The sequence below is a fragment of the Athene noctua genome, chromosome 1, assembly GCF_965140245.1.
Source record: "Athene noctua chromosome 1, bAthNoc1.hap1.1, whole genome shotgun sequence".
NCBI classification, from domain to species: domain Eukaryota; kingdom Metazoa; phylum Chordata; class Aves; order Strigiformes; family Strigidae; genus Athene; species Athene noctua.
The window spans coordinates 192,332,951-192,344,725 of NC_134037.1; the positions used below are offsets into that span (position 1 = coordinate 192,332,951).

At 40.8% G+C, this 11,775-nt stretch overlaps 1 protein-coding gene across 1 annotated transcript in view; it reads left to right on the top strand.

Annotated features, from left to right (window-relative positions):
- Positions 1-7,068, top strand: part of ATP10A (ATPase phospholipid transporting 10A (putative)) — a 120,225-nt gene extending 113,157 nt beyond the window's left edge. The window contains exons 17-21 of the mRNA XM_074908360.1: positions 1,812-2,012; positions 4,304-4,384; positions 4,475-4,579; positions 4,913-5,100; positions 5,793-7,068. Coding sequence (XP_074764461.1) covers positions 1,812-2,012; positions 4,304-4,384; positions 4,475-4,579; positions 4,913-5,100; positions 5,793-6,498 — 1,281 coding nt within the window. The 3' untranslated portion in view covers positions 6,499-7,068. The remainder of the gene's footprint in view (positions 1-1,811; positions 2,013-4,303; positions 4,385-4,474; positions 4,580-4,912; positions 5,101-5,792) is intronic.
- The last annotated feature ends 4,707 nt before the right edge of the window (positions 7,069-11,775 follow it).

Here is an 11,775-nt window from a genome sequence, read left to right on the forward strand (position 1 = left end):
TTTGTACAGCTTTCTTTGACAGCACTGCTGAGACCCGTATTAAATGTTGTAGGAAAGTTTTCAGCTGACTATGTCATCAAACTAGCCATTTTTGTCAGAGCCAAACTGTTTCCAAGACAGGTTAATTTTAGCAAGGCTCTAGAGAGAAAAAATTCTTAGGTCCAGGATTAGCTGGATTTTGTTTATTTCAAATGAGTGAGAGAAACATATCTAAATTCACATATTTATTGCAATTCTATTCTGAGAAAAGACTTGGGTGTGGAAAGGGAATAAATTTGAAAATCTGTTCAGTTTTTAAATGAAATTGCCATCTTACAGCCAACTATACTGAAGCAGGTAAGCTCTGGTAACTCAGTCTTGGTTTGGCCAGAGGAAGATATTCTTCCTGAAATGTATTTACAAAAACATTTCTAGAGGTGACCCTTAAAAAATACTACCATTTCACTTTTAATAGGTTAGTTTATAGTATGGACTCAAAAACAGTGAGAGGTATGTTGCTGCTGATACACAAGCCACTTCAATGTAGTATGCAAACATTGCCTGAACAGATACGTACAATATATCTATATATATATATATATTTACATACAGCAGGACTGACCCTCTCATTCTGTGACAACTCCCCTTCACAAGATAGACTTACTCTCCTTGTAGCAGTTTTCATTGACTAAGCCGACCATAGCGCTTTTTTTTCCCCTCTATGTTTAAATTTCAACCACATTTTGGCGTACAAATAGAACAGATCTATATTTCCCTCTGTATGTCTAAAAATTACGGTTAATGTACTACAGCTGGCTGAAAGCTTTTGAGAACAGAATACAAAAAGACGAGGAAGAGAAAGGAGAAGTTCTGTCATTTCCCTTCTTCATGGTTAAAATGGGGAAAACCCTAGATGGACAGTTGCCAAGGTTTTTCTGGTTGCCTTCCATTTAGTGTTAATCGCTTTACACAGAATAATAAAAAATGCAGTTTTAGGAGGACCGAGCCTGGGAGTTTCTTTCTTTCCCTAGGAAAAATCCTCCCTCACCAGGTGATATCAGCACCTCTTCTGAGCCTTAAAAACCTCTGGGTTCTCCATGCTGCAGAGACCGTAGAAGAAACGAGTATTGTGGTTTGTCCCTTTCTGGGTGATTCCAACACAACTACATGAACAATCCCACTGCAGCTGTGTATGCAGCTGATTTCTTTATATAGCTGAAGAGTAAGGGATACTGAGTAATCTTTACAGAACTGATAATTTGCTAAATTTCGAAGCACAGAGAAGAGTTAAGACAACTTTTCTAGACTTTACAGTTTCACCTCCCTTGTTGCTGCTAGTCTCTTGTTGGTCTTGCAAAAAAGTTCCACATTTAGCTATTGCAGACACCAGAACCTCCCAAAACATCTCAAGCCAGCAGAGGATACTATTATGGAAATGCTTATCCTAATGATAGTAATGTGTTATGAGATCAGTACTGATATACCTAGAGGTCAGCGATGGTTGCAAGAGCTTTTTACAGTTAGTTAAATTGCACCTCGTAGTTTCACTTGAACTGAAAGTTAATTTTGTGTGAAGTCATCCCTGACACCTGAGATCTAAGGTTCCAGCAGCACAAAGAATTGCAGGTGTGCCACATGTTTGCAGCTTAGCTAAGTGGTCCGAGCATCAGGAGTAGCAAGTTAAAGACTAGGTATCCTTAGGAGGAGTGCTCACGTGTTTAGTGTTCATAGATAAGTCTTCGCAGAACTGGAATCGGAATGATTTTAGAACACAGTGGGATGGTGATCCTGCTTATCTTGAGATATTCACAGCATTGCTTGTTCTGTTTCAGATGTTTGTGGCCCTTCTCTTCTGGTACCAGTTCTACTGTGGGTTCTCCGGCTCATCAATGGTTGATCAGTGGTATCTCATCTTCTTTAATTTACTCTTCTCGTCTCTTCCACAACTGATTACTGGTGTGCTGGACAAGGACGTGCCAGCTGACATGTTAATCGCTGTACCTCAGCTTTATAAAAGCGGACAGAATATGGAGGTAACAATTTCTTGCTTTCTGTAATTTTTTTCCTAAATGTCTTTACTTTTAACTGAAAACCAACCCTGCTCCCAAAGGGTGTTCAACTGATAAAAAAAGTCTGAGAAGTCACTGTTATTATTTCATGGTATTTCTCATCTAGGTCAAAGTATCTAAATGCCAAAAGTATATTTAAAACAAACAAAACAAAAAACCCAACAGCTATATTTTGGAATATGTAACGGAGAGAAGGCTGGATACTTTAAGTCAGCCTAAACTGAACACCTCCCTCATGGAGTGCTCTGAGACATGGGACTCTGCCCTGCTTCAGAGGCATCTGTTGAGATGCACGCTCCCGTGGCTCCTGGCTCGTGCTGTCACCGGCAGGGCAGATGCTCACCTACCTTCACAAATAACCACAGAAGTAAAGCAGATAATACCTTGTAGGCTAGTGCGGACGTTCACAGAATAACCTCACAGTACTTGCTCAAAACTTCAGGCTCCAGCCCTTTACAAACAGTCAGAAGAGAAAGACGTCTTTAGGAGTAATCACGGAGGTTGATAGACTTAGACTCTGAGGGAGGTAGTCACCAGCAGATGACAGATTCAGCTGAAATGTCTGTTGAAAACACCTTGTCCCCATCTGCTTGAATTGTACAATGAAAACAGAATGAATTGCAGGAAGGATTTGAGCCAAACAATGTCTGGTAATGACAGCTACAGTGTACTGTGGGAAAATCTTTCTGGTTGCAAAACTATCCATATTGAGACATTGCTTCCAAGGCAAAAGTCTTTCTTAAAAGTATCTGACATTGTGCCCCCTGAGAGGAGACAATTAGTGTTTTTTGTCTCTAACTGTACACGTGCATTTTGTACTCCACACATATAGTGACATTGGTATACACTGTCCTGGAAAGATGAAAGGAGAATTTTAGTGGAACTTATTTTTAGTTTTTTAGTCCAAATTTGCTCTTTTTCACACAGCTGTTGTTTTCCATTTTCTACATTTCTTCTGTTCCAGTGCATTGCACTTTAAAGATCTGTAACTTTACCTTCCTTTCTTGCACCTTTTTAAGGTGATAGAAATCTTGTAATGGCTTAAGCTTCTTGGGAAGTGTCTGCCTGTCTTCAGCTGGCAAACTGAGGAGACAGGTCTCTTAGGTTCACAGTACAATTATTTCTCATAGGCAAGCCCAGGGACCATTCTAAGTTTGTTTGAAACCTAGCGAGCGTATTCTCTGAATAGTTACCTAAAAGGCATTGTAAAAACTTGCCAAAAATCCTGCTTCGGGTAAGATTTCTTTAAAAAAGATATCACCAATTCAAAGCCTGTAAGAATTTTAGAATAATTTAGATGACTCTGGAGGCCATCGGAACCAGACCCCTGGTCAAAAGAGCTTCAAATCTAGATGAGGTTGCTTGGATCTTTATCTAGTCCGGTTTTGAATGTCTCCAACAATAGAGATTCCACAGTCTCTCTGAGCAACCTGTCCAGTGCTTAAACGCATGTTATTTCAGTAGGCCAAAGAACACCGTAATTCATTCTAAGCATCTTTCAATTCCCATTTTTAGGCTGTAGTGATATTCTCAATCGAGAGAAGGAACCCTGATGAACCCAGTGCTTTGAGATGTCCCAAAATTAAATAAAATAAATACTTTGCCATTTGCAAACTATTTTTCCTTATATCTAGGTCTTTTATATGACCATCCATACCCCTGCAATTGGATATTTCTTTAAAGGAAAATTTTAGTTTAATATTGTTTCATAGTGAGCAATTTTGTGCATACACACACAGATACATGTATATGTATATGTTTTATATATGTATTTATAACATAGCATACATTGCTGCATGAATTACTGCTAAAGATCATTGTTTTGGACCTCCTTTTCTAAATATGTGTGCATTTTCTGTTTTCTCTCTTGTGAATAAATACAGTGTGCTTGTATGTACATGATGTGAAACCCATTTACTCATGTGCTTACACCTCAGAGAGCTCCTCCTGAAATCAGGGGTCTGACTAGACTGCACAGGTGGGCACCTTCATAATTGTTTGCTGACCTAAGTGTCAGATTCAATTTACACCCTCTGCCAGGGGAAAAAAAAAGAAACAGGAAGAGTCTCCTCCCCTAACAGTGACTTGCAGGTAGACTCTTTATCCCCGAGGGTATCTAACTGATTGGCAAAGTTGTGAAGCTATTTGCACAAGCCCTTAAAAGTGCCCATCAGAATATCCCCCTCAAAATACCTATCTCAGCAAATAGCATTTTCATTAGACTCTGATTTTCTTACGTTTATTTTATGCCACAGGAGTACCAACCACACATGTTTTGGATGAACATGATTGATGCTATGTATCAAAGTGTGGTTTGCTTCTTCATCCCTTATTTCGTAAGTGTTTGATTCAAGCCATTCTATTTCGAGCATTTCAAGGAGAACTAGCAACACAGCTTGGGCTAAATTCTATCTCCTTCTTTACAGACTTACTATGATTCGGAGGTGGATATCTTCTCCTGGGGAACTCCTATCACCACAATAGCTCTTTTCACCATCATACTACATTTGGCTATTGAAACCAAAACTTGGGTAAGATACCCACAGCCTACATAGAAACTCGCTGGCATATACATAGTTCTTTTCTTAGTGCCATTCTTGAAAAACAGAAGATGATAGTTTCATTCCCTCAGCACATTCTATTTTTAGCAAACATTTTAAGCGAACATGAAAAAGGTTTTAAACTGTGATCAGCAAACAGCTTTGTAGTGTTGTATCTATAATAAGAATTTTTAAAAATGCAAGGCTATAAACTCTTCCTGTGAATAAATTTGACTCCAGATATTAAGAAGTTTTAATTCAGAATCACAGCAAATTTCTCAGAATATAAATAATTATTATTCTTTTGTTGTTTTTTTGTTCTAGACTTTTCTCCACTGGTCATCTTGCATCTTCAGTATCCTTTTATTTTTTTTTGTGGCTCTGGTTTACAATGCTTCCTGCCCAGTATGCCATCCTCCATCCAATCCCTACTGGACTATGGAAAGGCTGATGGGAGACCCCATGTTCTATTTGACTTGCATTATATCACCAGTTGTTGCATTGCTGCCCAGGTATTGTATCTTCTCTCGTATCTTTTCACATATATGAAAGCACTTTATGCATATTGGGAGGACAAGATACACTTCTTCTTCCACTCTCCCTCTTTCTTTTTGCCTTGCCAGCCAAGTCAGGATTTTTCATCAGACGATTGTATGAAGTCAGGTTGTCTAACCTCTTCTGTGCTCCTGACCACAGGAACAGACCACAGCTCCTGGCCATAGACCACAGGAGTGGGATAATTGTAGACTGTTGATAGAACTTTCTGGCCATGCAGAGATTTGCTACCCTGTGAGGTTTTCCATGGTGCTTCCACATTCAACCCATCCTCCCGTAATAGGCACAGTACAGAAATTCTGATAGTATGTTGTGGACTGACTTGCCAACTTATGGATGTAGGAGACGTGCTCTGCAAACTGATCCCCATTGCCTTTGATTCCTCATGAAGAAAGATGAAAGACCGTGTATTCACAAGGTGGATCACTGGCTAAATGCACAGATCTATTACACTGCCTGTTATTAATCAAAATATTAGCACAGCATTCAAAGCTTTTCATCTGCAAGCTTTCTTGTGTCAAACATAAGAAAGGCACATTAGACTCTCTCACTTTTTGGTGTTGCACTTTTGTTTTGGATATTTTCTCTAACAATATCTTGGGTACTTCCTTCTTTCAGTTCTTTTCACATGCACATTCTCCTCTTGCAGATTTCTGTACAGAACCCTTCAAGGAACACTGTTCCCAACCCAACTTCAGCTTGGACGCCAGTTGAGTAAACTACCCCCAGAGATTCGCACCCAGCTTCTGACCAAGTTGAATGTAAAGGAAACAATGCGTCAGACACAACCCTTTGCAGACAGCTTCTCACCAAGCCTTGGCTCAAATGCTAGTGATTGTAACAAGGCTTATAACCAAAGCACACCTTTGCCAACATCTCCTCAAACAAGTGAGTCACTCTTCCAAGGGCACACGAAGGCAGAACATACAACAGCTCAGACTGTGACTGCCTCTCCCCAGGGTGTTGTGTTGTATGGGGAAAACAAACGCCCCTCATCAGCAAGTAGCCTGGAAAGGTCCGTGGGATTTCATGGAGTTAGACATGGCACTTCAGAGATGGAGTCATTGCCTGTGGGAGCAACATTCTCATGGAGCTCAGCGGTCGACCAAACAGACTTCAGTTTCTTGAAGTGGATCACATCAACTCCGCTGTTCAGTCGCATTGGGACTGTTTTACACGTGTCATCCAGCAGTTTACAAAATGAAACACAGGACAGTATGTGTGTGCTTGGCTCTTCTTTGCATATGGACTTCAAAGGCTTAAAAGAACAGAGCTCAAATAACTTGCAGGACAAAATTAAAGGGACCCCAGCTGATCATTGTAAAAGTGACAATTCCGAGACCACCTTTTTATGACATGGGCCTTAAATATATTTATATATTTTCTATTTGCACACATTTATAGTGAGATTACTCTATTTGTTTCCAAAGATGAAACAGAAAAACAAAGGTACAGAATGATTATTTAAGAATGTTTAAATACAATATATTGAAATAAGAGCTTTAAATATAAAAAGAAACACTTGAAAGTTCCATTTATATTGTTTTATTTTTTCATCTCATTTTGTAAGGAAATGCCGTCTCTATTTTTCAGATGCTTCTCTTTTATTCTGACACATACTATAAAAGCAAAGGACCTATCTGCCATATTCAAAAGGACTAGATTCAGCAACAATTATTGATAGCATTATAGGCCATTCAATAATCAAGGAGGAAAAAACATGATAATAAATAGGCAGATCCATCATCTGCTTGCCAAGGTGTTTTGTCACTGGAGCAAACCAGTAGGCAAGACTATTGAATTATTATACACCTCTCTGTAAATGTTAATGGTATCTTACCACCACATTAATAATACTGGTATTTTATAAGTGACACCATATTTTGATATTGCAGCCGTAGCATTTTATGTGTCATAATAAAACAATAAATAAATGACCATCCATATTGCAAAGTGACTTCCCGGTCTGGCATTAATAGTAACTCAGCCCTTCACTTCAAGCAGCTAGCTATTGGCCAGTCATGGCCTTGTATCAGGCTGTTCAACTTCTGAAGAAAAGCTGCTGCTTGTTTGTGAGGAATGATTTGGTGGCAAAGAGCCACTGCATTGTGTCCAGTGTAGAGTTTGAGCTGGGAGGATCTGTGATCTTCTCTGCTGGAGCACTACCATGAGGAGGCTGGTCTTGCTGAAGAAGGCAGTCCTGCTTGCCAGGGGGTGGGTGGAGGACAGGCAGGGTGGAGGTTTCTTAGACACCTTCACTTTTGTTTCAGCCACGATAAATTAAGTCCTTGGTGATCAGGAAAGGGCATGACCAGCTGCAAGGGTGCAGTGCTATGTGCAGGTACTTGAGCCTGGTCTAAAATAGGCTAGCTCCAGTCCCCAGATTAGGGAGCTGCACTGCTTTCTGAGGTTATGCCTGAGCCAACCCTTCATAGATGTACATCAGACTGCCACTGGTGGGTACATGGGGGTGCGGCTGCACTGTGCCGGCCTGACAGGTCCCAGTGGGGCTTTAGCCTTGGAAGGCTGCTTGGTTCTTTCATATCTAGTCACCATGACCATATATCAACTACCTGCTGCAGTTCTTCGTTTCCTCATCGGAGATTTTCAGATGGCCTTTGCCTTGCTTGCTGTCCATTGTATAAGGCCCAAACTTGTTCGTGCCACTCTCTGTCCCAGGTTACCTGCCTCCTGCATGGATTGCCTCAGCCCATTAAGCCACAGTACCCCTACCATGCGTCACTTGCTAATCAATCCACTCAGGATCTTCTTTTTCAGATTTATACTCTGGCCTCTTTCCCAAAGACAGAACTGGTAACATGAAACTGTAAAATGCCAATGAAAGGAAGAGATGAAAGCAATCTAAATAAGAGCTGTCAGCCTGTAAGTAACATTACCTGCATGAAACATGTCACATCCACATGTAGCTAAACTGCATTTTGGGATTAGAATTGACTAGGGACAGGACAAAGACACCAAGGGACTCAGAATTTTCAGTCTCCTGTGAAGAGTTTTAAGCATGCAGTTGATTGAAAAAAGAAAATGTACCTGAAGCACAACTTCTTTTTAGCCTCTGGTTAACAGGGAACATGGGTTTATGTGTATAGATCTGAGGAGAGGAGAGCACACCTATTGGCTTATTTGTTACTGACTGAAACTTTTACAGTGTTTCTCTGCTTTATATCAATTATGATAGGAATGGGGTGGTAAGAGTGGGCACTTGGTTTCTGTGAAGGTAGGTGACCATCTGCCCTGCCGGTGACAGCGCGAGCCAGGAGCCACAGGAGCGTGTATCTCAACACACGCCTCTAAAGCAGGGCAGAGTCCCACGTCTCAGAGCACTGGTTTCCCTCCGCTCTCTGGAAAGGGAGCCTGTGGGACCCTGCTCAGGTGGAGAAACCTCCTCTGCAAGTGTCTGTGGTTGGGTGAAACAGCTCTGAGTTTAGACATCTCTACTTGCTTTACCAGCCTCCTCAGTCTTGACAGTAACTCCATTGGGATGACTTTGCAGGTAATTTTTTGCAAGGTTAGGTGGTTGTATTTAACACAAACTATGCAGAGATTGCCACTGTAAATAACTCACGTGTGTGGAGCTGCAGTGCCTTTTAATGTCAGAGAGGAAATCAAATGACACTTTGAAACGTGTAAATACTGCCATCTGGTTAGAAACATTCCTCTGCTTGTACAACAGGATTGCACAGAAGGATACAGTATCAGATAGCAGGTGGGCAGAGCTCATAGGTTTGCAAGACATTAAATTCAGTCTGAGTGTTGTGGGGTTGTAGCAGGAAGTTCCCATGGATGCATGTGAGCCTTCTCTATTAGTGCAGCAGCCCCAGGAGGCAGGTGAGGATCTCTTGAGCTTAGTGACTCCCCCACATCTTTCCACAGCATGCTTGGTGTCCTGCAGGCCTTCATGGGACATGCCCAGCACTGGCAGCAGACATCACTGGGCTTTGGCTCAGAGCAGTAATGGATGATATTCTCGTCTAAAGGAACCTAAATTTCTCAGTAGCCGTGCCTTTGTGATGCAAGATTTGATTTAGTTGTGCTTTCAGTGTTTCAAAGACTATTTTTGTAGGTAAGGGATAAAAAAGTTCCTTTGGGACTGAGAAATACTTCTGCACTGCCAGACAGTTGTGTTAAGTTGCCACTGTGAATGTAAGAGTAGGACATCTGTGACATGTATTTAGGGAAACTGTAGATCTAGATCCTCAGCTGCTACATCCATCGTAGCTCCTCCAGTGTCTGCAAGCTGACTTACCCCAGCTGGGAATCAGCCCTCAAAAACTGCTGTATTTTGCTAAAAAAAAAAAAAAAAAATCCCTTAGAGATATATTTTGAAATGCCTAGAGTGTAAATGCTCCATTTGTACTAAAAGATGAAATATCTTTACTATAGCAGCCATCCTGCAAACGTGTGTGAGTTTAATCTTAAATAAATCAAATAATCCAGCTGACCTTAATGGAGCAGTGACCTCAGCAAGATTGCTTGTGTATTTACAGATAGATAGGAAGATGTACCACACTGAGGCCTCCATGTGCCAAAACTACACAGTGAGATCCCTAGGGGCACAGAACCATCATGTCAGTAAGCAGGATGTCTCCATTTTCTTCCGGGAGATAAATTGTAAGATAATATAAATAAAATGTAATTTAAACCACAATTTGGAGAAAAAAAAAATACTGAACAGATTTCACATTTGGAAAGAAAATATTAAGCAAACTAACTCTTTTCTTTCCAAATCGGAACGTCTCTCTTCAGCTGCCAGAAGACAAACACATCAAAGCATGTTATTTGCTGACTTTAGGGCTTGTCAACATTTTGAAGCTGCTATTAATATTTGAAACATCTTTAACTAAACAAATACTAATGGCTTTTAGAAGCTGTATACATTGATTTCACTAAAATAGAAATAAACTTCTAAAGTTACTTCTGTTGGTGCAGTTGAGCAGTTGTCATATCAGGCAAAACAAAGCTTTAAATTCATGAGGCAAGTCCTCAGAAAGCATGCAACTGTTTTATTAAAAGACTCCACAAGGCAATTAAAACAATACCCAGGTTCAGTCTATTAGCCACAACAGCCCCCTGTACACTATTTCAAATATTTGCACTGAACTCTGCAAGCACTTCTACATCTGCTTGTCATTGCTGGCTGAAGTAGTCTGGCTGAAATTAATGACTGAGAAGAAAGGAGTTGTGAATTAAGCATCACAGCATTCCATATTTCTTACTCTTATTTATGTGAAATAACTTCTCAACGATTTATCCATTTTATAAATTTCTCTTGGATATGTAATGGTCTTTGAGAAACAGCCAGAACTCTTCTACCAGGTTAACACTCTAATCTTAGAAATTTTATCTCAAACATATGCCAGTGCATTGGAACTGGGCATATAAATGTCAAAACAGGAAAAATACTCTGGTATTTTTTTCCAAGATTTTCCAGCTATACATCACTGCTCTCTGCACACAGGCAGTCATGCACCTGTTTGCCACCCTCCCGCGTCAGCTGTGGAACCACAGCCCTATCCCCTGATGGCTATTGTTTTTCACATTTTCACATTTCACAAGCTGATGACTGGCCAAATCCAGCACAGTGGCACCTTGAACTGATTTAAGTGCTTCATTGATGAGGAGAGCTCATCCTTTAGCTAGTAAAATTTCCTCAGGCCCTTTCAAATTATTCAACCAGAGACTGCTTTTGCTTCCATTATATGACTTCCTCAACTACCAGCTGACTTTGACTTGTCAATTATTCACATTTGATACTGCCTAGGGCCGCAGTCTGTGCTTGCTCCCAGTACATCTCCTGCAGGCCCTACCTACTTAATCAACAAGTGCCTCTTTGTTACATGAGGCCAGCTTCCTAGTGTCATGCTCATATTTGGCTCCACTCCAGGCTTAGACATGCCACACGCTGTAGGCTGATCACCCGATCTACATACAGCAGATATGGAGGATCTGAGGAGGTTTATCCATTAAAGCATTTTGCACAAATACTGGTTAAAGTGTGTGGAGCTGTTCAGCTTAAAATAAACTTCATCAGAACTGCATGTGGTTGAATCACAAGAGTGACAATTCCTGCCCTAATCATAAAATCTGAATCAAAATGTGAACTAAAGAAAAAATAGCCTCATATTTTTGCAGCAGCTAGTTCTTCATGTAGACTGATCAGCACCTCAGGCATTATTCTGTCCAGCGTTGAATTCATCAGTATGCTTTTGTAACTGAGTGCACGTGGCAGTTCAGAAAAATAATGCTGATACGAGAGGCCACACACTGTGATGGAGCAGTAGCAGATATGTGTCAAAGACATTGAGGAAGCCACCAGAGACAGGGTTATGCGGATGTAGCAAAGCAGGGAAGAAAAGGAACTGCTAGATGCTATTTGTAAGTCCCCAGGTAGGTAGAGAGAGGAGGGGACCTTCAGAGTTTTCCAAACACTTTGGTTTTGCAAAGCGGTTTTCTGCACATCTCCCTCTCTACCTGCCGGCATACTTATTTGTACTGACCTTAAACGTTGCTAGAGCTACACCATCACTTAATTTGGCTTGTCCACAGCTGAGTACAGATAACATTATGCCCTGCTGGTGTCAAGAAATGCAGCTGTACTGACTCACATGGAGGCA